Here is a 25,743-nt window from a genome sequence, read left to right on the forward strand (position 1 = left end):
TGTTCTATATAATTCTCTCGATTGCAATCAAATGTGGTATGCTTGTATTTTCTTCTTCTTTTCTGACAAAAAATTATATCACGTTTAATTTTTATTATATTTTATATCTCAAAATTTTTGTTTTTTATACAGTTATCACACACAAACTTGACACATACAAAATTTATAGTTTAATATAATAAAACTGAGTAAAAATTTTAGAAACATCGCTAGATATTTTCAAGTCTTGAATATAATTATACCAAAATAAAAAATATTTCTTAACTATTTAATAAATTATATTATTCAAACTAAGTCATATTCAACAAAACATATGTGGTAGAAAATGTTATTCTCCATATTTGTTTAGCGCGTGTTTTCTACGCGGTCCAAAATATATATTCAATTCCAATTATGAAAAATTTGTTCTTAGTTACTCAAATAGGCAGACTGATTTTACTATATATCACACTAAACCCTTGGTTGGTAACCATAAATCACATATCATCTTCTCAATATTCTACCATCTTCACTGCTTAACCATGCCTCCTCCTCCTGTTGCTGTTTACAGATCGGATGATTTCTTAGCCCGTACTGCTTTCTACCTGAGATTTCCTGTAGCTGCTTTGACTGAAGAACTTGAAAACCGAACTCCCAGTGAACAACGAACTGTAAAATTGATTTTATTTTTATATGATGGTTATCTTTCAAAAATACAAGTTTACTTATCTTTTCCTCATACTTTAATTGTTCTTTCGTAGTTGATTGGTGAGACGCTCTACCCTTTGGTGGAACTACTCCAGCCAATGTTTGCACCAAAAATCACAGGAATGCTACTTGAACTACCCCGACCCCAAATCTTTCGGTGCATAGAATCACCAGAAGTCCTCAAAGAGAAGGTTAATGAGGCAATTGATGTTTTAGTGGACTGGTATCCCCAACAGATGCAGCTAAACGAGCAAGAAGCTAGGGAGTTTCGAGCAGCCATGCTCTTATCTAAGCTTTGATGTGATTTTGCTTGGTTTAATTAATGTTTGATGTTGCATTTTGATTCCTCATTTCTGTTCCTAATAAAAAACTTGATCCTATCATTATTATTAAAGTACTCAATGTTCTAATGAAAATTTTAAAACATATATTTTGTTTTGTTTTGTCCAAAACTAAAAATATGTGATTATCATCTATGCCAAACCAACCATAAACACAAACACAAGACCAACCATAAAAACAAATGCAAAGGCCAAACCAAGAAACCAACCATAAAATGTCTTTTCAAATATCGAATTGTTTTTACAATTTTTTTATTTATGATTTCAAATGCCTTTTGACATGTCGGATTTGTTTTTACAAAATTACTACCAAGTAAATTACTAAATCAAGTAAAGGTATAAATATCAGATGTTCAAAAACCCTAAATCGCCTTTGGTCTCCCAAATCTGCCGCCGCCGCCATCGTTGATCCTGGTATTGCTCTCTCTCTCTCTCCCTTCCACTGATCCATTATCTCTGCTCAATTCGTGTTCTTGTACATCATAGCTTCAAGCATTTATAGTTTCGTAATCGAAAGTTGAAGACTTTATTAGGTAACCATAGAATTCGATTTTGTTTTTTTACAGTAATGGATTCGAGTTACTCTGATTCTCGTCCTTATGGTGTTTGGAACCAAACCCAGATGGTTGATTCAATGAGCAACGACCAGTCTGAATCTCAGACAATGCCACAGTTAAAAAGGCCGAGACTTGTTGATGACAACAACACTTCTTGGAATGTTCCATCTTCAAACGCTCCTCCTGTGAACAAAGGGACGGCTAATATCTTCTACAAGACGAGGATGTGCGTGAAGTTCAAGTCAGGGGCTTGTAGGAACGGAGAGCTTTGCAACTTTGCTCATGGGATGGAGGATTTGAGGCAGCCTCCGTCCAACTGGCAGGAGATTGTTGGACCTCCTGTGCAAGACAGGGAGAAGGAGAGGGAGAGGGAAAGGGAGAGACTTTCTTCGGTTTCCGGTGGGAATAATAGTACTAATAATGGTAATTGGGAAGATGATCAGAAGATTATCTTGAGGATGAAGCTTTGTAGGAAGTTTTGTTTTGGTGAGGAGTGTCCTTATGGGGACAGGTGCAATTTCATTCATGAGGATCTTTCTAAGTTCCGCGAGGAGAATGGGAAGCTGAGGGAGAGTTTGGCTATAAGTGTGGTTGATCCACTGTCTGTTGAGAATGGTGTTGTTGCTTTTTCTCAGCAAGTTGAAGTGAATAGACAAGGAGGCGTCTCTGTACCTGTACCTTCACCTTTAAACAACGGTGTTGGTGGTGTCAAGACTGTGTTCTGGAAGACGAGGCTGTGTGGGAAGTTTGAGAAGGGTCAGTGTCCTTTTGGTGATAACTGTCACTTTGCTCATGGCCAAGCAGGTATGTTATTATAATCTTTGTATAAATTTGATAGTCCTGTGTGTGGATTGTGTGTGATGATCTTGTGTTTTTTTTTTATTGCAGAGCTGCTGCAACACTCTGTTGGAAGAGTTGAAGGAGAAGCTGTGAACGCAGTAGCAGCGTCTGTGAGTAAACCAATGGTGGTGCCTGCAAATGAAGCTTTTGCAATGAAACCGGCTGCACAAGTAACAGCAGACTCTTCTGGCCTTAACGATGAAGGGAGACGAAAGAAGTGTTTGCTCAAGTGGAGCGACTCCAAGAAGATTAATAGAATCTATGGGGACTGGATCGATGATTTACCGGTCGGTCAGAAGTCGACAAAACCAGTAGAGAGCTAAAGAGTCTTCTTGTTTTGGTTTCCACTTGGTTTGAGTCTTTGGTGATCAAAGGTGAATAAAAGCTTTGGTCGAAAATTTTGAGTAGTAATAATCTGTTCTTATGTGGTTACACGAGCAATTCTTTGATTCGCTATGTTCTTGATGAAGAACATATTCATAGCTTAGCATTTCCCTGTCCTTTTAATATTTGATTACATAAAAGTGGTTTGGAATCACTATCAGCTTCATCTTTCATTTGTTTACAGTTTTTTAAAATAAATTAGTACTCCAATATGATCATTGGTCCATTAATCATATTATTCGAATCATACTATTTACGAAACTTGTACTTGTACTCTTACATTTGTAGTATATATGCTCTACATATCTTGGTTTTTGGCATTTTTTAGCAGAGTCAAGAAGATGACACCATATATGAAGAATCTCTGTATTCGATTATACAGCTCTCTCCAACCCAAAATAAAAGTAGAGATTCTTATCATAGTTCTACACCCAAGACAAGGAGTGCCACAAGTGACATAACCTTTGTGGGTGGACCATTCAGTATTGGTAGGTGGCAAGTCGAGGAAAAATGTTGTTTAGTTAGTTTCTTGGTGTGAGCCTTCGATTTCATATTTATTTCTTCCGTCTTATGAAACCATTTGACAAATAATATATGGTTTCTAACGAGCAGACTATAGATGATGAACAAAAAAAATCGTAACGCAGAACAAATATATAATATATGGACATGTAAAGAAACTTTTGTCCGAAGTTGCCATAACTTGCTTTAAATGTTCTATGCCTTCTTGAGAAAAAGTTGATCGTTATCAGCTCATGTTCTGTCCATGTATTACTTTTTAACTTCTAAGTATGAGTTTGTGATTTGCTTTTGGTATTATGGCGCTTAAGGTTTCTCCAGGAAATGGAATTAGACATGAGAGAGCCCGAAAAAGTCTAAACGATAAGCTTGAAGAGACACTAAGAAGGAGAAACAAGAAGAATCTGCATATGATGATCTAACTGAGATGAAGAGAAGGGGTTCAAACTCTAGAAGCTGAGAACACTCAGCTGAAGAAGTCGCTTGTGGCCAAAGAAAAGCTCGTGGTAAGCCTACTAGAGCGTAAATTTCAGGTGGAGTCAGAATTTGAAGCGTTAATGACAAGCTTAGATTCAGTGGAGAAAGAAAACGCCTTCTTGAGATATGAGTATACTGTTCTTGAGAAGGAGCTTGAGGTCAAAAACAGAGGAAACAGAGTGTACTCGCAAGTCTATGGTTTGCTAACCCATAAGTCTATGGTTCTATATCGATGAGTTATGAAGCTGAAGAAAGGAAGATGGAGATAAAAAGAAGAGATGGAAATAAAAGTGATTTGATGATGAAAGATGAAGTTCAGAGCAGGAAGCTTAGGTATGATCTATTGATGGAGCAGATTGGAAACGTCAGGGCAGAGAAACATTGAGATAAAAGAAATTATTTCGTGTTTGATATTAGAAGTGAAAATAGTGTGATTAGCCCTTCTGGTTCGAAGGAGATGAAGTTACTATTGGATGTTTTTTATGAGATGGAGAAGTTAGCTATTGTTTGTACAGATAAAGATCCAAGAGAGTATGATCAAAAGGAAGGATCCTTTGATTGGATTCATGTTGTTTTGAGTGCTATAACGAAGCAATAGAGGCTATCGAAATGTGGTATTACAGAATTATTACAAGACATCAAAATTGCTTTAGGATGTATGGATGATGATGACGAGAACAAGAAGTCTGAAGGAGATCATATATTCATTTTTTAAAATATCAGTATTTATGATTTACTTCATACTCTGTTTACTCTGTTTTGTGGCTGGAATTACAAATATCCCAACATTTTGGATTGAATCAAATTTTACAGATATTTTGTCCACTTCTGATTTTAGTAATCAAATTTTGTTAGCCTCCAAACTAAAAATAAAAGTTGAAATAAGAGTATGAACTCAAACCATATTGCTAACCAGACACAAACACACACACATATACATACATATATTGGACTTACATGATAAGGAACCCAACAAACAGCAACTAATTCAAGTTGGCATCAGTTAAGCTATTCATGAGTAAAGAGTCTAGACTCGATCTTTATATAATATGTAACTTTCACAAGATATAAAGTATTTGGTTCAAAGCATACTATTTGAACTACACGAACCAAAGATCCAGCTAAACCGAAACTATTTTTTGTATAATCAGCTAGGTGCACAAACCATCTTCATACCCAAGAAAAATATTTTCCTATTTTCCTTTCATTTTTCCGAATCTAATATATACGTCTTTCAAAATATCCACAGTATAACTCATTTGGGACAACAAACACTCATAGTATATATATATATATATATAGAGAGAGAGAGAGCTAGAGAGACTTTAAAGCTTAATATATATGAGAAAGGAAACTATAAGAAGCACTCATAGACCTAACCAACTTTAAGACAAGCGCATGCATGTAAAACGCATTTTATTCGCATTATTCGTACAAGTTCTTAATTAAGGGCACTTGGGTTTGCCCTTGGAGCTAAGCATGTCTCGATAGCAAGGGCACTGATGCTTGTTGCCAAAGGTGCCAGAAGGAACACACTTACACTGTCTGCAACAAATGCCACAATACTTGATACATCTGTCTCGAAACCCTGCCTTTGAACACCTTCCTCTACATCTACTCCCACAGTATACTCCCATGCCTCCTACTCTTCCTGATTATTTTTTCCATTTCAACACATAGTATATAGTATATTTAAATTAAGACAACCTTTAATTGCATAGAGATCTTTTAAATGATCAAAGATCACGCTTGGGTTTATTGGACTCTAGTACCAAGTGGTGTGAGAGATCATATATATGTTTATAGTTCAAAACTAATACATCAGAACGTACGCTTGTATACTATACTGTTGGTCCATTATCTTCTTACTTAACATGAAGTATTTCTAACAAATTTGATGTAATTTCAATCCATAAGCCGAGATGATATGACTATTTACGTTGATTACTTGTGTTTGTTATGTCTCCAGTTTGCTATAATTTAACATGACGCGCGCTATTTTAAGAGGGAATGTATGTTATATATACAGCTAATCTAACTTGTCACTCTTTTAATTTAGTAAAGCGGTTCTTCTTGTTGTAATTAAGTCTTGGAGAACTATATATTTATATACTCTCTGAAAAAGTTATAGTTCAAGATACTTTAAAACATATGCATGCATACATGTCTATATACACAGGGAGAGATCGAGAGATGCATGCGTACTTACCAGGAGCAGCTGTGGCAGGGAGAAGCACGAAGGGAAGGATGAGAAGAGCGAGGAAGAAGAAGAATGTAACAGATTCCTTACCATTCATCGTTGCTTTTATCTGCGTTAAAGATTCTAATGCCCTAAGTGTAATTTGTTAAGTGGAATAAGAGTGTAATTCTCTTAGTCTTGGTGGTACCTTTTAAGAACGGAGAAGTGGTGAGATTCATTTATAGTAACTTCAAAGCTACCACCGCCTAATTTTCTCTGCCGAAATAAATGTATATATATTACATTGATTATATTATCTGGTCTAGACGCGTGGTTAATCAAATTGTTCGGTCACTGCGATTCTTGAAATGGCTGCAATCTTCATACGTCGATAAGCTCGATGATGTCTCTTCTCAAAGTATTGCCTCCTACCGCTTCAACAACACGACACTTATTAGCTTCATAACAAGCCATATGCGCTAGCGTCATGACATGTACATATACCCCTCAATTTATATAGTTTGAATTTTTCTAGGCTAAAATAAACATTTATCGTGTAAATGTCAGTGGCCAAATATGAGAAATAGAAGGCTCTAGTTAAGAGTATCAGAACTGAATATTGAAGGATTACATTGGTTATATTTTTAAAGTGAAATCCGAGAAAATAGTAGTTTGTGCCTATTAAATTTTGTTCTGATAATGTGATCTCATTTAAATAAAACGATTTAAGATGCAAAAAAATCCGAGAAAACAAGAAAGTTGTCTACATGAGTTACATCACATGGACTACAAATCCTATATGATTCCGCAAATCTATCTATCCTCCAGAGGGTAGAGACATGGATGTTAGCAGGGCCACTAATCATATGAGGCCCAAACAAGTCGAAAACGTCGCCGTCTCAACGAATCAGGTTTATTTAAATTACTACGAGTGCATAGCGCAAGCATGTCACTTGAGAAAGAGACTATTAAAAACAACAAAAACAATTGAAAATGGGATTAAACTGTTTATATTCTTTTATGCTAAAAACATTTTTAAATCACTTATTTTGTTTGGATTAAAATGGTAAAAAGACAAGATTCTGAGCATATTATTACAAATCAAAGACTTTTAATTGCCACCGATCATCTCAGTACTTCGCCGGTCTGCCGGAGTTTTTTTCGCGCTCTCTCTCCGGTGATCGCGATGGCGGTGTTTCCTATCGGCTCTCACTTCGCGCCGCCGCACAAATTGACGAAGAGACACGCCGTCGTGACTTCATCCCGTCTCTGTCTCTCGACCAGGTTGCCGCAAAGTGTCTCCTTTTCGACAGTATCAAGCTCGAGGATGTCCAGACACAGTGTTCTCGTTAGAGCTGAGGACAAGACAAGGAACTCTTCTTCACCTTCTCTCGAAGAACAGTCGCAACCAATAGATGAGTCAAAGCTTGAGGTTCGAGTTTCTTCGTTACCGTCAAATTCAATTTTGACAAGAACCCATCTCCTCGTTTGATGCTATATGACTGAATTGGCTTCAAAGGATGAAACTTTACGTTTATGTTTTTATGTTTGGTCAAAGTATTTATATGTATGATCAGCAGGATTTGATGGACTCATGTGACCCTATTTGTTCGGTTGATGAACCTAGTTCGACCTACTTTGAAGCTAATTATCAACCAAAGACAGATGTAGTTAAAGCTATAGCTGTTATTGCAGCAGCTCTTACAGGAACAGCTGCCATTAATCATTCCTGGGTCGCTGCTAATCAGGTTCTTTCCCACGAACCCTCCTTTTGGTTTTCAGACTCAAAATGCTTATAGCTGGACAATGTAATGACACAGGATGTTGCTATGGCACTGTTGTTTGGAATAGGATACGCAGGGATCATCTTCGAAGAGTCTTTAGCTTTTAATAAAAGTGGAATTGGACTTGTGATGGCTGTGAGTCTCTGGGTTGTGCGAAGCATAGGGGTAAGTAAGAGAGTTAACTTACTAGTTAATGTTTGTTTGGATATTATTTAATTATATATTCCTTGTAACAGGCTCCTTCAGCTGAAGTAGTTGTGTCAGAGCTTCAACATGCAACAGCTGAGGTAAGTGAGATTGTGTTTTTCTTGCTCGGAGCAATGACTATTGTGGAGATAGTTGATGCTCACCAAGGATTTAAGCTTGTTACAGACAATATCACCACTCGTAAGCCAAAGACGCTTTTATGGGTGGTAAGTAGTTTATCTCTAGCTTGAAAATTTATCAGCTTTAGTCTCTTCTTCTTCTTCAAGGGTTTACACTTACTTAGTTTACTTATGGTGTTTCAGGTCGGCTTTGTGACTTTTTTCCTCAGTTCGATTCTAGACAACCTGACCTCTACCATTGTCATGGTTTCTTTACTCAGGAAACTGGTTCCTCAATCAGAGTACCGCAAGTATGAACACTTTTGTCTTTGTGCTCCTGTTACTTAGTTTCTTGGTTAAGTTGCTCATGATAGATATATAGACCTTAAGATTCTCAAGGATCCATATTTGGCCTGTAATATTACTCTGTTTTGGTGCTCAGTATTATGATCACAGTAACGTTAATGTTCACGCTTAATAACAAATGGCAGACTTCTAGGAGCTGTTGTGGTAATAGCAGCAAATGCAGGAGGAGCATGGAGTCCCATTGGTGATGTTACTACGACCATGCTATGGATTCATGGTCAGATATCCACCTTGCCGACTATGCAGGTTATCCTTCTCTTCTGAAATAATCACATAATGCTTATCTCAAAGCTCAATCTGTTTCTTTAGTCTAGGTTTACGGGTTCATAGTTTATTAAAGAACAATGAATTTTTTGAAAGCATAAAGCCCTGAAGTTAAAATTGTAAGCCTAGTTCATGGGTTTAGGTTTGTTAGATGGATAAAGAGCTTGATTCTGCTAGAGGCTAGATTCGGATATTGGAACCTTATGGAGCTGTCTGTATATATATTCCTAATGGAGGTTCACTTGATTTCTTTTCAGGGCCTTTTTATACCTTCGGCCATTTCCCTCGCTGTTCCACTAGCCCTCATGTCCTTGTCGAGGTTAAAAACTCATGTCCTTGGCTTCTATTGTCTCTTAAATTGTTTTTCACCGCAGAGACTGATTGATGTAAGTTTTTGCCTTCTTCCTCAGTGAGGTAAATGAAAAAGGACAGGATACATCAGATGTAATGGCTTCTGAAAAGATGGCTCCAAGAGGACAGCTAGTTTTTGGAGTTGGCCTTGGGGCGTTGGTTTTTGTTCCGGTCTTTAAGTCTCTAACTGGACTACCTCCTTACATGGGTATCTTGTTGGGACTTGGAGTTCTATGGATCTTGACGGACGCCATCCATTACGGCGAATCCGAAAGACAAAAGCTCAAAGTACCTCAGGCCTTATCACGAATCGACACACAAGGCGCTCTGTTCTTCCTCGGCATTCTATTATCCGTTAGCAGGTACTAAATCAACTGATCGTCTCCAAACTCTGATGTTCTTGAAATCTTTTGTGATGCTCTTTCCTCTTCTTGTGTCAGCCTTGAGGCAGCAGGGATCCTCCGGGAGATTGCAGCCTACCTTGATGCTAATATACCTAATGTTGAGCTAATCGCAAGTGCAATTGGTGTTGTGTCAGCAATCATAGACAATGTTCCATTGGTTGCAGCGACTATGGGGATGTATGATCTCACATCATTCCCTCAAGATTCTGAGTTTTGGCAGCTCGTTGCCTTCTGCGCCGGAACTGGCGGTTCAATGCTAATCATTGGTTCTGCTGCTGGTGTAGCCTTCATGGGCATGGAGAAAGTCGATTTCTTTTGGTACTTCCGAAAGGTAATGACATAATCTTTTCTCTTGTCTGAAGCTCACTTAACAACACAACATAGCATTAAACTTACTCTTGAGGCTCCTTGCAGGTCAGTGGTTATGCTTTTGCTGGTTATGCTGCTGGTATCGCCGCTTATCTAGCAGTTCAAAGTCTTCATTTTTCGATCCCAACAACGGTGGCTCAGATCCCATTTCTCACTGGCTCGTAAGCTGCATCAATCTCTTTGTTTATCTTCTATACAAAAAGAAACAGGATAAAGGCTGTCTGGCTGCATAATAACACATCACTAAACCAATCTATGTAAATTGTTTCATATACACACTCGATTGTATGATTAGTACAGAATGAATCATCCAGTAATCCAATAAGATTATATCCATTTGGAGTTTTCTTATGTGCATCAATGTAATGTATTAAGACTATAGTTTGAGAAAAACAAACTCTTCAATGGCAGAAATGTCTCCAATTTTCTTCAAAGTTTCTTTGCTGGGTTGTTCATCTACACCAATCGCCATCACCGCTTGCTTCCCCGGAGCTATTCTTCCAACGCTCATGAAGCTCACATTCACGTTTTCATCTCCCAAGATGCTACCAACTTTACCAATCATCCCAGGCTGATCAACTTGCCTGCACAGAATCACACTCCCTTCTAAACTCACATCCACTCCGAACAACCCCACTTTGGTTAAACTTGGAACTCCTTGTTTCACTCTTCCTTCTACTTTGATCTCTCCCGACTCTGATAAGGCGCTGGCAAATCTTGATTCCACGTTTGCGATTCGGACAGTAATGTATTCTATTGGATCCTCAGGTGAGCCGTCTAGAACCATACGCTCTTCTGAGATTTTGACTCCTCGTTGCTTAGCAACGTAGTCTGAGTTAACCAGGTTTATGAACACGCTGGAGATGGGTTCAATGAGTCCCTTTATGACCATGGCGCGGAGAAGTCTCGTGTCGAGATCATCAGGAGATCTTGAAGAAGCGTAAGTCACTTTCACAGCGTCCACACCGCTTCCACCGGTTACCAGTTGTACAGCCAATCTCCCAAGCTTCTCAGCTAGCACAACATATGGTTTCAGCTCCCTCAACACCTATAACAGAACAATGTCAGAGAGTTTGCAGGACAAGACAATAAGCACTAACTTGAAGCTACCTCTGGTGGAACCATTGGTGCATTGACAGCAGTAGCAGCGAGTTCTCCTCTCAAAGCTCCAACAACAGCTTCAGCGATCTCTACCGCCACTCCTTCCTGAGCCTCCATAGTACTGGCACCAAGGTGAGGCGTGGCGGTCACACTCTCATGCAACACCAGCTTGTTGTCTTTAACAGGCGGCTCCACTGTGAAAACATCAAGAGCCGCCTGAGCGACAATTCCAGAGTCAAGCGCCCTCAAGAGAGCTTCCTCGTCAATAACTCCACCCCGAGCAACGTTGACAATACGCACTCCTCTCTTCATCCTCGCAAAGGTCTCGTCATTCAGCATCTTGGAAGTAGCAGCGGTGAGAGGGAGGTGCAAAGAGATGAAGTCTGCAGTTGAGATAGCTACTTCAAAGCTAACTAGCTCCACACCTATGGCTCGTGCACGATCCGCTGGTGCGTAAGGATCGTGTGTGATGACATGCATCCCGAGCCCTCTGGCTCGCCTAGCAACCTCTGAACCAACTTTACCAAAACCAAGAACAGCTAGAGTCTTCCCCACAAGTGAAACACCAACATACTTGCTTCTCATCCACTTCCCTGCAGCAACCATTAATCACATGCATTTTATTTTATTTTAATATATTTGTAAAAAATATCAAAAAACCTGAAACCACACCTAGGCTCCAATTGGTGAAAAAAAAATATGGTAAATTCTTTATTCCTCAAAATTTATATCAGTTACATTGAATTTTTGGTAAATTTATTGATAGGTGGATCTTTTGCAATTACGACGAAGAACAGAATGAACAAAAAAATTTCTATTTTTTTATTTTTTCAGTTCCTCAGATAAAAATTTATATGACTTGATAGCCGAAATACATACATTTTAGTTGAACTAATTCATTTCTACAGTGTCTAAAAATCGGTCTAGACGATTACTTACTCGACAAATCGGGTTTGAGCGAAACTATTTTTTCAAACCAATTTTTTATCGGTTTAGGCATTCAAAAAAATAGGCATTTCTACATTTCTTATCGCAATTTCTCAGATAAGCCCTCTAATAACAAAACTGTGGACTCACCAGCTTTGATAGAAGCATCAGCTTGAGCTACATTCCTAGCCATGGCGGTTAAAAGCGCGATCCCATGCTCAGCAGCCGCCACCGTGTTAGCAGTCGGAGCATTCACAACCAAACACCCGTACTCCGTCGCCGCCGCCAAATCCACGTTATCGATCCCAACGCCAGCTCGTCCCACAACCTTAAGCCTCCCTCGAGAGGACTCGAACACGTCTCTCCCGACCTTCGTGCCGCTCCTCACGATCAGCGCATCGCACAGGGAGATCTTCGTGCAGAGCTCCTCGACGCTCAGATCGTACGAGCAGTCCACGTTGGCGTGCTTTTTGAGAAGGTCTATCCCCGCTTGGCCGAGCTTCTCCGCCACGAGGATCGTCGGTTTTCCTCCTCCTCCGGCGGTGACGAGGATGATCCGACGCCGGTTGAATTCTTTACGGTGGATGGGGAAGACGGAGGGAGTAGTAGTGTATAGCCTCGAGGAGAAGAGGGATGATAGACCAAGAGGCGTCGCCATCAGTGGTGGCGGGAATCTTAAGAAGAATGTAAGCAAAGGTGTACGTATCGTCGGCAACAGAGTAAGATATGGATTTTGGGTTTTGTGGGGTTTTAATATGTTGTGGTTAGATTGCGCCAGATTCTTTGCCCATATCCTCACTGCGTGGTTGATTTTGAAGCACTTTATAACACAAAAATTTTAAATTTAATAATGTTTTTTTTTGTCTGCTTTCAACTTAACATTTAATAAAATGTTAAGCTGGTAAAATACAGTGAACGCTGAACATAAATATAATAATTTGTTACAAAGAAAACATTTGTACTATTTATGATAAATTACAAAATTAGTTATTTTATTGGTTATTATTTTAAAATGTCGTTTTGCTAAAAATTCAGTTATAATCTTTAAAATCAGCAATTATGTTTGAATAACCACTCAAATTGTATTAAGATTTATCTTACTTCAACAAGAATGCTATAAATCATTTGTGTGTAAACTAAAAGACCAGAAGTTCTTTCAAAAGACACAAAAAAACCCAGAGAACCATGAATCTAGTAGAACAGAGCAAACACAGAAAGATTAGACCAAAGCAGAAAGATATGAACAAAAATCTGTACTGCGATTCACTTTTTTTTCTGCTGCTTGATCATCATATTATAGCAAGCAAATCCAGTGCCATTCATGTGTGTTAAAAGCTGGTGTAATTAGTCTGATGAAACAAACCGGCAGTTTTTTTTTCCACCTGCAGCGGTTCAGTAAAACAGCAGTCAAAAGATCTTGGACAAGTCATGACTATAAGCGTTTCACTTATTTCTCAAATGAAAAGGCTTTGCTTACTTACTTACTTACACTACCTACTGATACTTCTTCTCTTTGCTTACGGGCATTGGAATCTTCCTTGAGATATTTCGAATGACTTCTGAAGTTGAACTCAGCTTATCATCGATGTGCTCTTGGTACTTCTCGTACACAACAGGAACAGAAAGACTGAGAAGAACCACTTCGAGACAGATAGAAACAGAGATGCATGATTGAAAACGGATAACTCAGAGAGTATACGATATACATGAGAAAAAGGTTAGACAAGACGCTCACCAATGTAGACAAGAGTGAGGGAGTTGATTAAAGTCCCGACGTAGGATATAGCCCACAAGACAAATGAAACCTATTTCACATACGAGAATGATTTAGACTAATCCAGATTCAAAAGCAAATAGTTTGGCCAAGTTATGTAAAAGAGACTAGACAATAACCTGAAGGAGACGAATTGGATTTCTAGCAATGGTGATATCACTTGCAATTGAGAGTACATGATTGATCAAAACCCGAATCTCATCAGCAGCCTTGATTGCAAACTCCTCAGGGATTTCCATATTGGGAACTGGAGGTAGAGGTCTGAAACAAAAAGAATCATCAGTGATATACACATGAGTCAGTTTTCTCATAGCGTAGTTCCAATATTCACCAGAAACTTATCACAAAACAGCAAAAGCAGATCTATTAACCAACAATGCTGCATAAAGGTTTCATCTTTTTGGGAGCAAAAAAGAGAGAAAGAGTTACCGGTTGAGAAGCGAAGCAGACTTGGCCCATAAGAAGAGGATGGCAACAAGAAGAAGCAGAACATTGGAGACGAAAGACAAGAGATTGTAACCAGCTCTCTCGAACAGGAACCAAAACCCAGTAGACGAGACAAGCAAAATGACTGCACCTGTCCTGTTTCTCCACAGCAGCAGATCAGCAACTGCACTTTACCAATCCCAAACAAGAAGATTCAATATTCCAAAATTGTTCTCTAAGGACACACAACACTTCCTCAAATGGGCTAAACCAATCGAAGAAAAACATTAGAACAATGATCGATCAATCCAGAAATACAGCAATCAATACAAATATATGACAGGGAAAGAGAGACTAGCCTGAGCCACCACCAAGAGATTTATGAACAGAAGAAGAAGAAGAAGAAGAAGCGGAATCTCCCATAGTGAATGATCAGCTAAGGTTCTTCCGCGTATACAGATTTGAAGGCAAAGTGATTTGACGAATCGATATCTCTCTTTGATCAATCGAGCTCTTTCTACACCAAAGATCAAAGCTTTTTCCTTTTCGCTTCGGCGACAAAAGTTTATTTTTTTCAGTTTTAAGTAACCATCAAATTAAAAAAGTATTTATATTATATTTTTAATTATATTGCTCTTTTTTATCAACAAATTATATTTGCTCTGTTTCACCAAAATTTCTTTAGTTATATATTTGCTCTGTTTCCGGAAATTATAGTTCTAGAGCTTTTATATACTTTCAGCCAAAAAAAAAATTCGTTCATATTGACAGAATCTAACCAAAAATTCTCAAAATATTAAAAAATACAAATATTATAAATAAATAGATCAGTATCTAAATATTCTTGGAAACTCGACTGATAATATCTCAAATGACATATTATCAGTTGGATTTTCAAAAAAAAAATTATCTTTAAATTAAATAATATTTGTTGTATATTCATACACCAATATATGTAAGGTAAGAAATTCCAATTGGAATTGCTCTAAAAATAAGAACGAAAAATTCTACAGCCATCTAAAAGTCTGGTCTACGTGGCTAAAGAAAAAGTAAATATTTAAAGAGTAAAAACATGACAGCCAACAGTTAAAAAGGTTGTAAAAACCTTGGAGAAAAAAGAGAAAGTAAAAGTCTGATTGGCTTTAGAATAATTGTAAGATGTTGCATACACACGCCAATGGGAGCCTTTGACTTCAGTAGAATGAGCTGCTCCTTTCTTTTATTTTCAAGCCAACTACCAAAACGGAACCATCCAAATGGAATAGAGAGATGCCTAGAAGGAGAGAATAAATCCAAATCCGAAATAACTCACTGAGAAACAAACATCGTTATGAAATCTTAAACAAAAGAATTTGTTTTGATGCTCAAAAAAAAAAAAAAAAAAAAAGAACTTGAGAGCAGTAAGCAGTGGCCTACCGATAGATCCTTGGTCCGAGGATGCTTTTTCGTTGCAAAGAGAACCCCTACATATAAGTGACAAGAAGATATAAGCTTAACATGATACTAGCTTTATAAGTTGTCACGAAACAATGATCCTCCAACTCATATCACCAGACCAGCAGGAAACCCCATTGCAATAATGTTATCTGTTATTTAATGTATGTAAGATCCAAATCAAACCCTCCTTCCTAAACCACCACAAAAGAAACTAGGGTGGGCGTTCGGGTACTCATTCGGGTTCGGTTCGGATCTATTCGGGTTTTGGGTTTTCGGGGTCAAAGATTTTAGCCCCATTCGGGTATTTCTAAATTTCGGTCCAGGTTCGGTTCGGATCTTTGCGGGTTCGGTTCAGATATTTGCGGGTTCGGTTCGGGTTTGGATAACCCATTTAAATGATTTTTATTAAAAATTCATTATATACTTTAAATTTCTCAAAATCTATTAATAAAATAAAATATCACCTATAAATTTGAATAACATATGTTAAAATACCTAAACTTAACAAATAAATTAGTTTGGTTTCAATATTTTAATAGAAAATCAATAGATATTTCAAGTATTTTGGTGTTTTGAGTATTTTTTAGCTATTTTAGACATTTATTTTTTGACTATTTGTATATATTTTCAAATATCTTAAACAACTTAAAAGTATCTTATATATTTTGGATATTTCAGTATACATTAAGTCTAAAAATAATTAATATATTTATGTATATAAATCTATTTCGGATATATTCGGGTACCCGAAATACTTCGGTTCGGGTCGGGTTTGGATTCGGTTCTTTAGATACCAAAATTTTGAACCCGTTCGGATATTTAATAAATTCCGATTCGGGTTCGGTATTATTTTTTTGGATCGAGTTCGGTTCGGTTATTCGGATTCTGTTTTTTTTTCCCAGCCCCAAAAGAAACAGCATGTTGAGCCTTGACCTGTGCTAGCTGTCCGATGAATCCACCAAACCTTTCGTAATGGTCCCAATGAAACCAGGTTATGAAGAAGTTCCTTCCGTGTTCTCATCTGGTTGATGAGGACACAAACGAATCCCTAACCCACTTGTGAATTTCGCAAAGGCTGACTTTTCAGTATCGTTGACATCGGAGAATGGCTGGGAAAGTTTGAAACTTTTGGCCCAGGTTGAGATCCCAGAGGCATGCATATATATAGCTTCGAAGAATCCAAATTGTGAAAATCCAAGTGAACAACCAAAAATGGAGTCTAGAGGAAGAGTGTACTATCAATCAATCGGAGATGATCAAGTCGCCGTCAGATATACACTATTTTGCGTGAAATTTTAATTCTCTAAGATAGAATTTCAAATCTAATAAAGATGACATAACAAGGATGTTTATCATTTCATAATAGTAACCAAAGATAAAATAACATATGCGCATAGGTATAAGTTTGATAATAGATCCCGAAACTGAAATACATAGAAAATGAGATAAAATAACATATGCATAGGTATAAGTTTGATAATAGAAAATGAGAGACGTGGACGTGGGAGAAGAGATGATGATGATAGACGTGGACGTGGGAGATGAGATCACGAGCTCCTCCTACTCATTGCGGTAGTGAACCAGGAGAAACCGACCGTACCTACGTATAAAAGATAGTATTAATACATTGATATTACAATTTGCTTTTAACTTAATAGATAAAAAATTTTACCTTGTGCTGCACCGGTACATCCTGCGGCAGTAAGTCGGAGCTGGGGGAATGGCAGGGCGTGACTGGGTGACACGGATAGTGTGCCCGCGATGGCTGTGTTGGAAAGTGCGCGTGTCGTGTAACCCATTCGTGTAATTGTAAAAGCGTGGACAGTAGAATAGGTACAGGCCGATGACCCCATGGTGTGGATTTTCGTCGCTGGAGACTGTCAAGGATCGTCTACGCCTGAGAATCCTGTAGATCTCCGGGCCAGTGAGCCAGCGGGTCAAGGATTCCTGGATGATGAGTCCAACCCTAGCTGCAAATAAGCAGGCCCACAAGCAAAAAATAGAGGATTAAAATTTCATACAGAATCGGCCTTGTATTTAGCAGGCCCACAAGCAAATTTTCATTTATTCAGGCCTCTTATTACTTGATAAAGAAACTTAAAATACATTGCCCTTTTAGCGATTCGAACCTCTAACCTTAAAGACGTTTATATAGTTAAAACATGTCATCACTTTGCTTTAATAACTTGCCCCCTAAGCAAACTAAATCCTTCACAGACCCCAAGCCCATACTTCAGGTCCGGCGCTGCTATCATATCAAGTTTTTCGGCAAGATCGCAAGAGGGGGAGAGATATGAACGAGAGAAAAGAAGAAGCAGACGAGACCAGAATCAGAGAGATGAAAGGGAACAGAGGAGAGAAGAAGCAGACGAGACCAGAATCAGACAAAGGTGACAAAAAAGTGTGGGGACATCTCGCTGATCGCAAGAGTGGAACCAGAATCAGACAAAGGTGACGGACAGATAATCAAAATAAAAACAGAGGAGAGACGAAAAAGTGTGAGGACAATCTCGTTGACGTCGCATCACGTTTTCCGGCTAGATCGCATGAGGGGGAGAGAGATGAACGGGAACAGAAAAGAGAAGAAGCAGAAGAGGCCAGAATCAGACAACGGTGACGGACAGAAAATCAAAATAAAACAGTGAACAGAGGAGAGAAGAAGCAGAGGAGAGACAAAAAAGTGTGGGGACAATCTCGTTGACGTCATATCACGTTTCCTGCTAGATCGCAAGAGAGAGAAAGAGATGGAAAGGGAACAGAGGAAAGAAGAAGCAGAGGAGACTAGAATCAGACGGAGAATAAAAAAAAACAGTGATCAGAGGAGAGAAAAAAGTGAGTACGCACGATGATGGCTGTGATTAGTTTGAAGATTTCGGATCCCTGGCATCCTGTTTTCCCCTGCAATCTGTGCGTTTACAGCATCTACCTCTTGATCCATATTTGTGAATATTTTGTTCTCACTCTACTCTCGACCTGCGTGCTTCTTTATATATAATCAAAAAGTAGTTTAGGCCGTCACTCACAGATATTACCTTTTGCGTGCGTGTGTGAGTGTGACTGACGATCTCAACAAATTACGAAATTGCCATCTTGTTTGCCACGTGGATCAATAGGCGATGGTGTACGAGAGAATCAAATCATTGTTTTCAAAACAGACTGGCAAATTACGAAATTGCCATCTTGTTTTCATTATTTTTATTTTTAATCTGAACTCGAATGGGACAAAACAAGGGCTGAACATTTTATCCGTTAAATTTGATTCGATTCGTGATTCATTCTGATTCGATCATTTTTGGATATCCATAAACTTTCGAAGCTTAGCAAATACTAAAAATCAATATTTGTTAAAATTGAAGCAAATCACAAATATTATTTCTTTGGAAAGCGGATATCCGATCCGATCCGACAATATATAAATACATATATATTTTGATTATATTTAAAGCTTTAAATATATAAACTAATATAATTATTATTCTAACACATGATTTGATAAATTATATTCACATTATTACTTATATAAAAGTATTACATGAAAGGAAGAGAACACATTTGTGATAATCAGGGCCGACTAACAAGGGAGGACAAGTGGTGCGACTGCTCCGGACCCAAGCCCGTGTTTCCATGTATAATAATAATTAAGGGGTCTAATTTTTTTATAAATCTATATTTTTATATATAAAAAATTATAAAAAAAAAAACTAAAAGGTCCCCAAAATTAGTTGATATATATATAGTTTTATTTTCATTACAAAATATATAAAATATTACTGATTAAATTTTAAAAATATATTAAATATTATTTAATATAAATTTTAGAGGGTAAAAATAAATTTTTCCGTAGGGCTCCTAACAATGTTGAGCCGGCCCTGATGATAATTATAACTTTTTTAAGTTTTGTGTTATTATAATTGTTAACTAAGTTCAAAAAATTTACAAAATATGTAAATTCACTACTTCTTTTAATTTTTATCATATATATCATGCAAAAAAATATTTTACAAAACAAATTTGTATCAAATTTTTAAGATTATTTGTATTAATAAAAATATATGAGATATCCGTAATTTTTCGGATATCCGTTTTTCCGAATATCCGTTTTTTTCGAAGCAAAGCATATCGAAAAATTAGATATCCGTGACTTACGAAGCAAATCACAAATACCTTTAAAAATCTGGATATCCGATCCGTGCTCAGGCCTAGACAAAACTACAATAGTAAAATGTTATCCGATGTTGACAAAGGAAAAAAACTGTATTTTCCCAAAAGAGGTATAAACCCCTTTTGGGTGATGTGATTCTAACAAATGTTGCTTTTCAGTTTAAATAATAAAAGTTCGTTTTGTTTGCCCAATTTAACTATTTTAATGTGTGACATCACCAAAGTCACTTAATTCCTTTCTTCCTCTATAACCATTTTCTTATCATATCACCCAAATTTTGATCCGGGAAACCAAATATAATTACTAAAATTAAAACCTTCATTTTCATGGTGGCTGTTGAAAATAATTAGAAACAAAACAACAAAATTAAAAATAAACATCCTATAGTCCCTTGATTTGGCTGACCTCAACAATGGTTCGAAGCAGACATGGTTTACATGAAGAGATGAAAAAGGTGGTACTAAAATAAAAGACTAATTAAGAACAATCAACTCCATCAGGAAGAAAAAAAAACTGTTTTGTCAACCAAACAGAAACAACTTAATCTTTTTGTTTAAAGGAGATGACACAATAAAACAAAATGATACTAATAATCTCGTTCTTTCCTTTTGCCTCGTCTTGCACGTTGCTGGATCTTCACCAATGTCGGAAAATAAGAGCACACGAGTGGCATACTAGTGTATTCTCCAGTTTTTTCTCGGTGGTATCTATCCTCTCCGAGATCCAATGTTTTGTAATATCCATTCTCCCCAATTAGGTAAGCTGTACTGTGGATATATTCTTTGTCTTTATCGAAAATCAGGGCGAGTTTTTGTTCCTCGTCAATGATGAAACTCCCACCGGAAAAATCAAACTGATGAAGACCAAAGAATGGTTCAATATCCACTGATAAAAACACCTTTCTCCATGACACTGCATTAGGCTCAATTCTATTTGTAACCCATATCTCTACTAGACATGATGAATCCCCCTGATATAACACTGCAAGCTGCTCTTCTCTAACACTAGACAGGGCCACAGTTTCCTCAGCATGAGAGTGAAACGGCATAGGCAGACGCGGTCCAAATCTCTCTCTTGTAAAATCAAAACAAAGCAGAAACGTCTCTTGGTCTGTTACGTCTATTTCTCCTTCTCCGTCCCATTCCATTTTTTCTTTAGCAAAAAAGTAAGCACTTCCCTTCAAAGACAATCCATGATGATAATAATCCATCTCCCAGTCAGCATTGACATCAAGATCCCTCCATGAGTTAGACTTTAAATCGTAGATCTCACATACAACATAAGGGTTTCTAAATGTCGCGTAATCATCCAAAAACCTCAATATTTTTTGGTTCTTGTTTACGTCGTAACCGAGAGCATATATGTCGCGTTTGTGGAAAGCTATCCTGGGTTTGATCCGCCTAGTTTGTCCCAAGTACGGGTTCCAGACCACGAGCCTACGCTTGTCTTTGGTCGAGCATAAGAGTAACCCGTTGCAGTGAAAAACTTTTGATATCTCGGGATCAGAATTATTTAAGCTAGTAAGCTTACCTTCTTTAACATATGGAGCAACGTCCAAGTCGTCCTTATGGTTGAGGCTACCATGGAAATCGACGCTCATTAACCAAAGCCTAAACTGAGACCTCATGATTATCAGCCTTGACAACCCTTTAACAAAGTGTTTTGCAAAGTCTGGATCCCTAGATAAAGTGTTCCACCGTTTGCATGTAGAGCGCAGCTTTCTCATAGATGTCATCAGTGGAACCCTCGATAGTACATTCTCTACCAAATCCTGTGGAAGATCAGAGATCATCGTCATCTTTTCAAGTTTCAACGAAGGAAGGCTGTAATAATATGAGTGTGACGGCTTTTTCTTTTTTTCCTCCCTCACTTTCTTTTTAATAGGTAAAAGAGGCTAGGAAGTTGACAAAAAAAAAAAAGGTAAAAGAGGCTAGGTTAAGAATTACATGGTAAGAAACTCCGATTGGAATTGCTCTAGAAATAAGAAGAAAAAAAAAATTCTACAACCATCTAAAAGTCTGGTCTACGTGGCTAAAAAAAGTAAATATTTAAAGAGTAAAAATATGACAGCCAACAGTTAAAAAGGCTGTAAAAACCTTAGAGAAAAAAAGAGAAAGTAAAAGTCTGATTGGCTTTAGAATAACTCTAATAAGGACGGTAAAAGATGTTGTTAAGTCTCAACAGCATACACACGCCAATGGGAGCCTTTGACTTCAGTAGAATAGAGCTACCCCTATCCCTAATTATTTTTTAAAAAATTGAGCCCCTCTTTCATACTGTTTTTGTTAAAAAATGTTTGGGTCCTGGGCCCACGCCCCCTTGGCCCATGCCCTAAGCTGGCCCTGCTCAACATTGTGGTCTGAAATGGTTATGGATGGCCTGATCCAATAGGGACACACCTATGGAACCGGAATCCTCTAAGCATACACCTAAAATAAAAGGAATTATACGATGTCAATACACAACTGTATGCACTATGCAGCATTGAGGTATATGGTAAAGCAGCTTACTTGCGGCCTGGTTGATTTTCACCGTTGAAGTAGGTTAATATTCGTTCAAAATATATCACATATCTCTACAAAATATTGATTTTAAAGAGACTAACTAGTCAGCAAGAGAGCAAAGAACGTTTTCGTGAGCGGTTTAATTCTATAAATTGCAGCAAAACTAGACTTACGATTTGGCTAGGTAGCACAAGCCCTTTTCCATCCACACATCGTTTCTGATTGTAGAAGTCCATGCACTCTTCAGCAGTAGGAAAAAACTATACAAGAAAAAGAAACATATGATTAGTTCCCTGTGTGTCTGACTAGGGTTTTAATGCAATGTTATGATACATGCTTTACCTTCAGATAGAGAAGAAGACTACATATCATGAGCCCTGTCCTTGCCATTCCGGCCTTACAGTGAACAGCCACAACATTCTCTATGTCCTCCTTTAACCACGAATATGCACTTTGGCAAAATGATGTAATCAAATGGATTGGTGGGCAATTATAGTCATCAAAAACTAGCCACCTGGAGGCAAAATTACTAGTGCAAGAAAAAAAAGATGTTTAAAGACATTAAACTGACAAAAAGAAGAAGGGAAACTACTTTGCAATTGTGCCTGCATAATCTGAACATATCTATCAACCTAGAAACATAAATCATTTGAAACAAAAAATAGAGCCACTTCATGCAGCAGGTATTTTACGTGATATCTTCCAACGGTCCAGGTAAGAAATGACCAAAATAATCTCAATCTTGTACACAAAGTTTTTATCATCTAAGTGTTTCATAGGTACCTAGGAACTAAAGTAATTTGAAATAGTGCAGTGGGTGAACCGACTTAAACCCACAAAAAAACAAATTAAACCCATGTTGAGATCTCAGAGGCAAATAATAGGCATTTTAGTATGGACTGAACCGACTTAAACCCACAAAAAACAATTCAAACCCGAATCAAAAAATTTTAAATACCTAATTGAGTTCAAATGTGCATGACTCGAAAAACCCAAACCTGATAGGAACCAATTCGGATTTGATCCAACCAAATGCCCTGACCTTGTCTCAACTATATTTCTTAGTTATTATTATATGCATCGACGGATCATTTTGGGGATTAAAGTGATTTTTTTTTTGATGAAATTTGCATGCTTTACATTAGCCAAACATAATATGATTAAGATAGAAGTTTAATATATAATAACGTAACGAGAATGTTTATGATAAGTCCATAATAGTAACCCAAAGATACAATAACGTGAGAATGTTGTTTATGATAAGTCCATAATAGTAACCCATAGATACAATAACATTTTTATTAAGACAGATTAACATTGATCTAGGTTTATCATAAGTTCGATATAGTCACTCAAATATGGTAGGATAGACGAGGAAGATGAGATGAGATCAACACCTACACAATGCGGTAGTGCACGAGGACAAACCTGCCGAAACTATATAGTATAAAAGATCGTATTAATACATTGAAACTGATTTTAAGATTAATTTTAAATTTCAAATAAATTGATTACCTAGGGTAGCACCGGTGTAACCTGCGGCTATAAGTGGGAGCAACAGGACGAAGGGGTCGAGACTCGGTAACTCTGATAGTGTGCTCGCCATGTCTGCGAGTAAATCGACGCGTCCCTACGAAGCCGTTCCTGTAGTTTAAAAACCGGTGGCAGTAGAAGAGATAAAGCCCTTCGACCCCACGTCGGGGATTTTGGTTGGTGGAAACCGTCAAACTCTCCCGATGACTGAGAATACTGTAAACATCGCTAGCACTGAGCCAGTTGTCCTCAGAGCGCCGGATGATATTCCCAACGTCCGCTGCAACAAAAACAAATTACGATATACAATAATAGTTTCATAAGATTCGTCATGTGAATATTATTATGTTAACGAGTCAGAATAATAGTTTGAATATCGTTATTCTCCGACGACGCGTTGATGAAGATGATGAAATGCACTTCTCCCTCTTAAGACGATCGCGTCACACAAAAAGAGGAAAGAGAAAAGCACACACTAAGATCGAGCTGAGTAAGTAACCACCATCTTCCTCTGACTACTCTTCACACCGTGGCGTCAGATACGTGTAGCGTCACGTTGAAAGAGAAGAGGAGGAAAGTAAAAGCACGTCTAACGAGTAAAGATCGATATGGGAAGAAAATCAGTGAACGAAACAGAGGAGGAGATGGGGGAGAGAAGAATCAAACGGAGAAATTATATGAAATGACTCGACGGTTTCACGGCGAGGAGAAAAAATGATCTAATCAGTGTAATGTATAAGGGGAGAAGATACTTACGGTGGTTGCGGTGGTTCGTCTGAAGATTCCTTATCCCGCTCATCCGGTTGTTCTCTGCTATCTGGCTATTCTCTAGATTCATTTTGTAAATTTCTTCTCTCTCACTCTAGTCTCGCTCTAGTCTCGCTTTAGTCTACTCTACAAAATCTGTTATGCGTGCGTGTTGGTATATAACCTCGAAGAAAGATATTTGTGGACCCCGTATAGCTTTTCTGTTTGTGTGAGTGACAGTAAAGAAAATTTGTTAGAGATGACACGTGGGAAGCTGCGGTTTTCAGGTGGAAGAATAAATTGACAGTAAAGAAAATCTATAAGATACTTATTAGATAAATGTTAGCAGAAAAGAAGTCGTCTATGCCCGTTTCCCATGTTATATTTGTCACTAGGTGAATTCCCGGGTGTTACATATTGGTTATATTCTGTTCAAATTATCGGGTTTGATCTCATCAAGAGTTCTCTTGGGCTTTTGACATTTTGGTATATGACCTGCAATTCTCATGGGACTTTCTTAAGGTTTTAGTTGAAGATAACGAATGGTTACCAGAAACCGAATGGCATTTATTATGTAAGTTACTTTTTATAACCCACCTATGTTTTGCGGATGACCTGATGGTGTTTGTGGAGGGGTCTAAAGAGTCTGTTAAGGAAGCTCTATCAGTATTTGATAAATTTGCTGATTGGTCTGGTCTGCGTATCAGTATAGCGAAGTCTACGTTATACTTAGCGGGAGTTTCTGAGGAGGAGGAAGTAAGAATTTTGTCAAATTTCTCATTTGCAAAAGGTGTGCTTCCTGTCAGGTATCTTGGTCTCCCATTAATGACTAAAGCTATGAGAAAGCAGGATTATTTCCTGCTGGTTGAGAAGATCAGATGCCGAATCAGTACCTTAACAAGTAAATTTCTCTCTTATGCGGGAAGACTTCAACTGATTAAAGCTGTGCTAATGAGTTTGGTGAATTTCTGGGCCACGGTCTACCTTTTACCCAGTAAGTGTATTCAGGAAATAGAAAGTCTCTGTGGAGCTTTTCTATGGACAGGGCCTGAATTAAAAGTCATGGGAGCTAAGGTTGCTTGGAACGTTGTCTGTCAGACTAAGCAAGAAGGAGGATTGGGTATTAGAGCTCTCAAAGTCGTCAACAGAGTTAATGTGTTAAAGCTTATTTGGAGAATGCTTTCGGGTGCTTCATTGTGGGGGAAATGGGTGGAGAGTAACTTGTTAAAACATAAGACATTTTGGGAGATAAGTGAGAAATCTCAAGTAGGCTCTTGGATGTGGAGGAAGATGGTAAAGATGAGA

The 25,743-nt window shown here is 37.9% G+C and overlaps 8 protein-coding genes across 14 annotated transcripts; 3 read left to right on the forward strand and 5 right to left on the reverse strand.

Moving 5' to 3' along the window:
* The first annotated feature begins 417 nt into the window (after positions 1-417).
* LOC106424454 (maternally expressed PAB C-terminal protein) lies at positions 418-1,238 on the forward strand. Its single transcript, XM_013865209.3, has 2 exons — positions 418-650; positions 741-1,238. Exons 1-2 carry the CDS (start codon positions 522-524, stop codon positions 984-986), a joined length of 375 nt encoding a protein of 124 aa, XP_013720663.1. The 5' UTR covers positions 418-521; the 3' UTR covers positions 987-1,238.
* A 39-nt stretch (positions 1,239-1,277) lies between these two features.
* On the forward strand, positions 1,278-2,963 carry LOC106439518 (zinc finger CCCH domain-containing protein 39-like). 3 transcript variants are annotated; one of them, XM_013880975.3, is made up of 3 exons: positions 1,278-1,442; positions 1,595-2,389; positions 2,474-2,963. In XM_013880975.3, exons 2-3 carry the CDS (start codon positions 1,597-1,599, stop codon positions 2,746-2,748), a joined length of 1,068 nt encoding a protein of 355 aa, XP_013736429.1. In that variant the 5' UTR covers positions 1,278-1,442; positions 1,595-1,596; the 3' UTR covers positions 2,749-2,963. The 3 variants fall into 3 exon arrangements, with proteins under 3 accessions (XP_013736429.1, XP_022572189.1, XP_022572190.1); XM_022716468.2 differs by having other exon boundaries at positions 1,375-1,442; positions 1,651-2,389; XM_022716469.2 differs by lacking the exon at positions 1,278-1,442 and adding an exon at positions 1,520-1,561 and having other exon boundaries at positions 1,651-2,389.
* Positions 2,964-5,122: 2,159 nt separating this feature from the next.
* LOC106439517 (peamaclein-like) lies at positions 5,123-6,318 on the reverse strand. Its single transcript, XM_013880974.3, has 3 exons — positions 6,193-6,318; positions 6,015-6,114; positions 5,123-5,456 (listed from the first exon to the last, which is right to left on the reverse strand). Exons 2-3 carry the CDS (start codon positions 6,100-6,102, stop codon positions 5,251-5,253), a joined length of 294 nt encoding a protein of 97 aa, XP_013736428.1. The 5' UTR covers positions 6,103-6,114; positions 6,193-6,318; the 3' UTR covers positions 5,123-5,250.
* A 613-nt stretch (positions 6,319-6,931) lies between these two features.
* Positions 6,932-10,178, forward strand: LOC106439515 (sodium/proton antiporter 1-like). Of its 2 annotated transcripts, none has more exons than XM_048776513.1 (10): positions 6,932-7,416; positions 7,562-7,732; positions 7,805-7,933; positions 8,005-8,181; positions 8,278-8,384; positions 8,565-8,685; positions 8,961-9,022; positions 9,114-9,416; positions 9,495-9,789; positions 9,873-10,178. In XM_048776513.1, the coding sequence occupies exons 1-10, from the start codon at positions 7,048-7,050 to the stop codon at positions 9,990-9,992; spliced, it is 1,854 nt and encodes a 617-aa protein (XP_048632470.1). In that variant the 5' UTR covers positions 6,932-7,047; the 3' UTR covers positions 9,993-10,178. The 2 variants fall into 2 exon arrangements, with proteins under 2 accessions (XP_048632470.1, XP_048632471.1); XM_048776514.1 differs by having other exon boundaries at positions 6,933-7,416; positions 7,565-7,732.
* Positions 10,072-12,647, reverse strand: LOC106424462 (D-3-phosphoglycerate dehydrogenase 3, chloroplastic). Its single transcript, XM_013865217.3, has 3 exons — positions 12,006-12,647; positions 10,938-11,521; positions 10,072-10,875 (listed from the first exon to the last, which is right to left on the reverse strand). Exons 1-3 carry the CDS (start codon positions 12,511-12,513, stop codon positions 10,204-10,206), a joined length of 1,764 nt encoding a protein of 587 aa, XP_013720671.1. The 5' UTR covers positions 12,514-12,647; the 3' UTR covers positions 10,072-10,203.
* Positions 12,648-12,905: 258 nt separating this feature from the next.
* LOC106439514 (reticulon-like protein B11) lies at positions 12,906-14,665 on the reverse strand. 4 transcript variants are annotated; one of them, XM_048776517.1, is made up of 6 exons: positions 14,415-14,665; positions 14,059-14,239; positions 13,749-13,890; positions 13,591-13,660; positions 13,350-13,495; positions 12,906-13,237 (listed from the first exon to the last, which is right to left on the reverse strand). In XM_048776517.1, the coding sequence occupies exons 1-5, from the start codon at positions 14,476-14,478 to the stop codon at positions 13,350-13,352; spliced, it is 603 nt and encodes a 200-aa protein (XP_048632474.1). In that variant the 5' UTR covers positions 14,479-14,665; the 3' UTR covers positions 12,906-13,237. The 4 variants fall into 4 exon arrangements, with proteins under 4 accessions (XP_048632474.1, XP_048632473.1, XP_022572191.1 ...); XM_048776516.1 differs by having other exon boundaries at positions 13,345-13,495; XM_022716470.2 differs by having other exon boundaries at positions 13,341-13,495.
* Positions 14,666-16,824: 2,159 nt separating this feature from the next.
* On the reverse strand, positions 16,825-19,385 carry LOC106444091. Its single transcript, XM_022717657.2, has 3 exons — positions 18,337-19,385; positions 17,165-17,462; positions 16,825-17,092 (listed from the first exon to the last, which is right to left on the reverse strand). The coding sequence occupies exons 1-3, from the start codon at positions 18,428-18,430 to the stop codon at positions 17,053-17,055; spliced, it is 432 nt and encodes a 143-aa protein (XP_022573378.2). The 5' UTR covers positions 18,431-19,385; the 3' UTR covers positions 16,825-17,052.
* An 855-nt stretch (positions 19,386-20,240) lies between these two features.
* Positions 20,241-24,575, reverse strand: LOC106424425 (F-box/kelch-repeat protein At3g16740-like). Its single transcript, XM_048776519.1, has 3 exons — positions 24,448-24,575; positions 23,674-23,971; positions 20,241-23,595 (listed from the first exon to the last, which is right to left on the reverse strand). The coding sequence occupies exon 3, from the start codon at positions 21,450-21,452 to the stop codon at positions 20,241-20,243; it is 1,212 nt and encodes a 403-aa protein (XP_048632476.1). The 5' UTR covers positions 21,453-23,595; positions 23,674-23,971; positions 24,448-24,575.
* Between the last annotated feature and the right edge of the window lie 1,168 nt (positions 24,576-25,743).

Source organism: Brassica napus, chromosome A3, assembly GCF_020379485.1.
Source record: "Brassica napus cultivar Da-Ae chromosome A3, Da-Ae, whole genome shotgun sequence".
Taxonomy (NCBI): domain Eukaryota; kingdom Viridiplantae; phylum Streptophyta; class Magnoliopsida; order Brassicales; family Brassicaceae; genus Brassica; species Brassica napus.

Excerpts from the sequence above, each read along its gene's own strand:
- LOC106424454 (XM_013865209.3), top strand. The coding sequence starts at position 522 with ATGCCTCCTCCTCCTGTTGCTGTTTACAGATCGGATGATTTCTTAGCC. Across the intron at positions 651-740 it reads CTCCCAGTGAACAACGAACT|TTGATTGGTGAGACGCTCTA; the intron begins GTAAAATTGATT and ends GTTCTTTCGTAG.
- LOC106439518 (XM_013880975.3), top strand. The coding sequence starts at position 1,597 with ATGGATTCGAGTTACTCTGATTCTCGTCCTTATGGTGTTTGGAACCAA. Across the intron at positions 2,390-2,473 it reads CTTTGCTCATGGCCAAGCAG|AGCTGCTGCAACACTCTGTT; the intron begins GTATGTTATTAT and ends TTTTTATTGCAG.
- LOC106439517 (XM_013880974.3), bottom strand. The coding sequence starts at position 6,102 with ATGAATGGTAAGGAATCTGTTACATTCTTCTTCTTCCTCGCTCTTCTC. Across the intron at positions 5,457-6,014 it reads CCCTGCCACAGCTGCTCCTG|GAAGAGTAGGAGGCATGGGA; the intron begins GTAAGTACGCAT and ends AAAAATAATCAG.
- LOC106439515 (XM_048776513.1), top strand. The coding sequence starts at position 7,048 with ATGGTAAAAAGACAAGATTCTGAGCATATTATTACAAATCAAAGACTT. Across the intron at positions 7,733-7,804 it reads CCTGGGTCGCTGCTAATCAG|GATGTTGCTATGGCACTGTT; the intron begins GTTCTTTCCCAC and ends GTAATGACACAG. Across the intron at positions 9,790-9,872 it reads TCTTTTGGTACTTCCGAAAG|GTCAGTGGTTATGCTTTTGC; the intron begins GTAATGACATAA and ends GGCTCCTTGCAG.
- LOC106424462 (XM_013865217.3), bottom strand. The coding sequence starts at position 12,513 with ATGGCGACGCCTCTTGGTCTATCATCCCTCTTCTCCTCGAGGCTATAC. Across the intron at positions 11,522-12,005 it reads TGATGCTTCTATCAAAGCTG|GGAAGTGGATGAGAAGCAAG; the intron begins GTGAGTCCACAG and ends TGGTTGCTGCAG. Across the intron at positions 10,876-10,937 it reads CACCAATGGTTCCACCAGAG|GTGTTGAGGGAGCTGAAACC; the intron begins GTAGCTTCAAGT and ends GTTCTGTTATAG.
- LOC106439514 (XM_048776517.1), bottom strand. The coding sequence starts at position 14,478 with ATGGGAGATTCCGCTTCTTCTTCTTCTTCTTCTTCTGTTCATAAATCT. Across the intron at positions 13,661-13,748 it reads ATCCAATTCGTCTCCTTCAG|GTTTCATTTGTCTTGTGGGC; the intron begins GTTATTGTCTAG and ends TATGTGAAATAG. Across the intron at positions 13,496-13,590 it reads CCTCACTCTTGTCTACATTG|TGGTTCTTCTCAGTCTTTCT; the intron begins GTGAGCGTCTTG and ends TCTGTCTCGAAG.
- LOC106444091 (XM_022717657.2), bottom strand. The coding sequence starts at position 18,430 with ATGGATCAAGAGGTAGATGCTGTAAACGCACAGATTGCAGGGGAAAAC. Across the intron at positions 17,463-18,336 it reads AACTAATCACAGCCATCATC|CTAGGGTTGGACTCATCATC; the intron begins GTGCGTACTCAC and ends GCTTATTTGCAG. Across the intron at positions 17,093-17,164 it reads ATGTACCGGTGCAGCACAAG|GTACGGTCGGTTTCTCCTGG; the intron begins GTAAAATTTTTT and ends TTTTATACGTAG.
- LOC106424425 (XM_048776519.1), bottom strand. The coding sequence starts at position 21,452 with ATGACGATGATCTCTGATCTTCCACAGGATTTGGTAGAGAATGTACTA.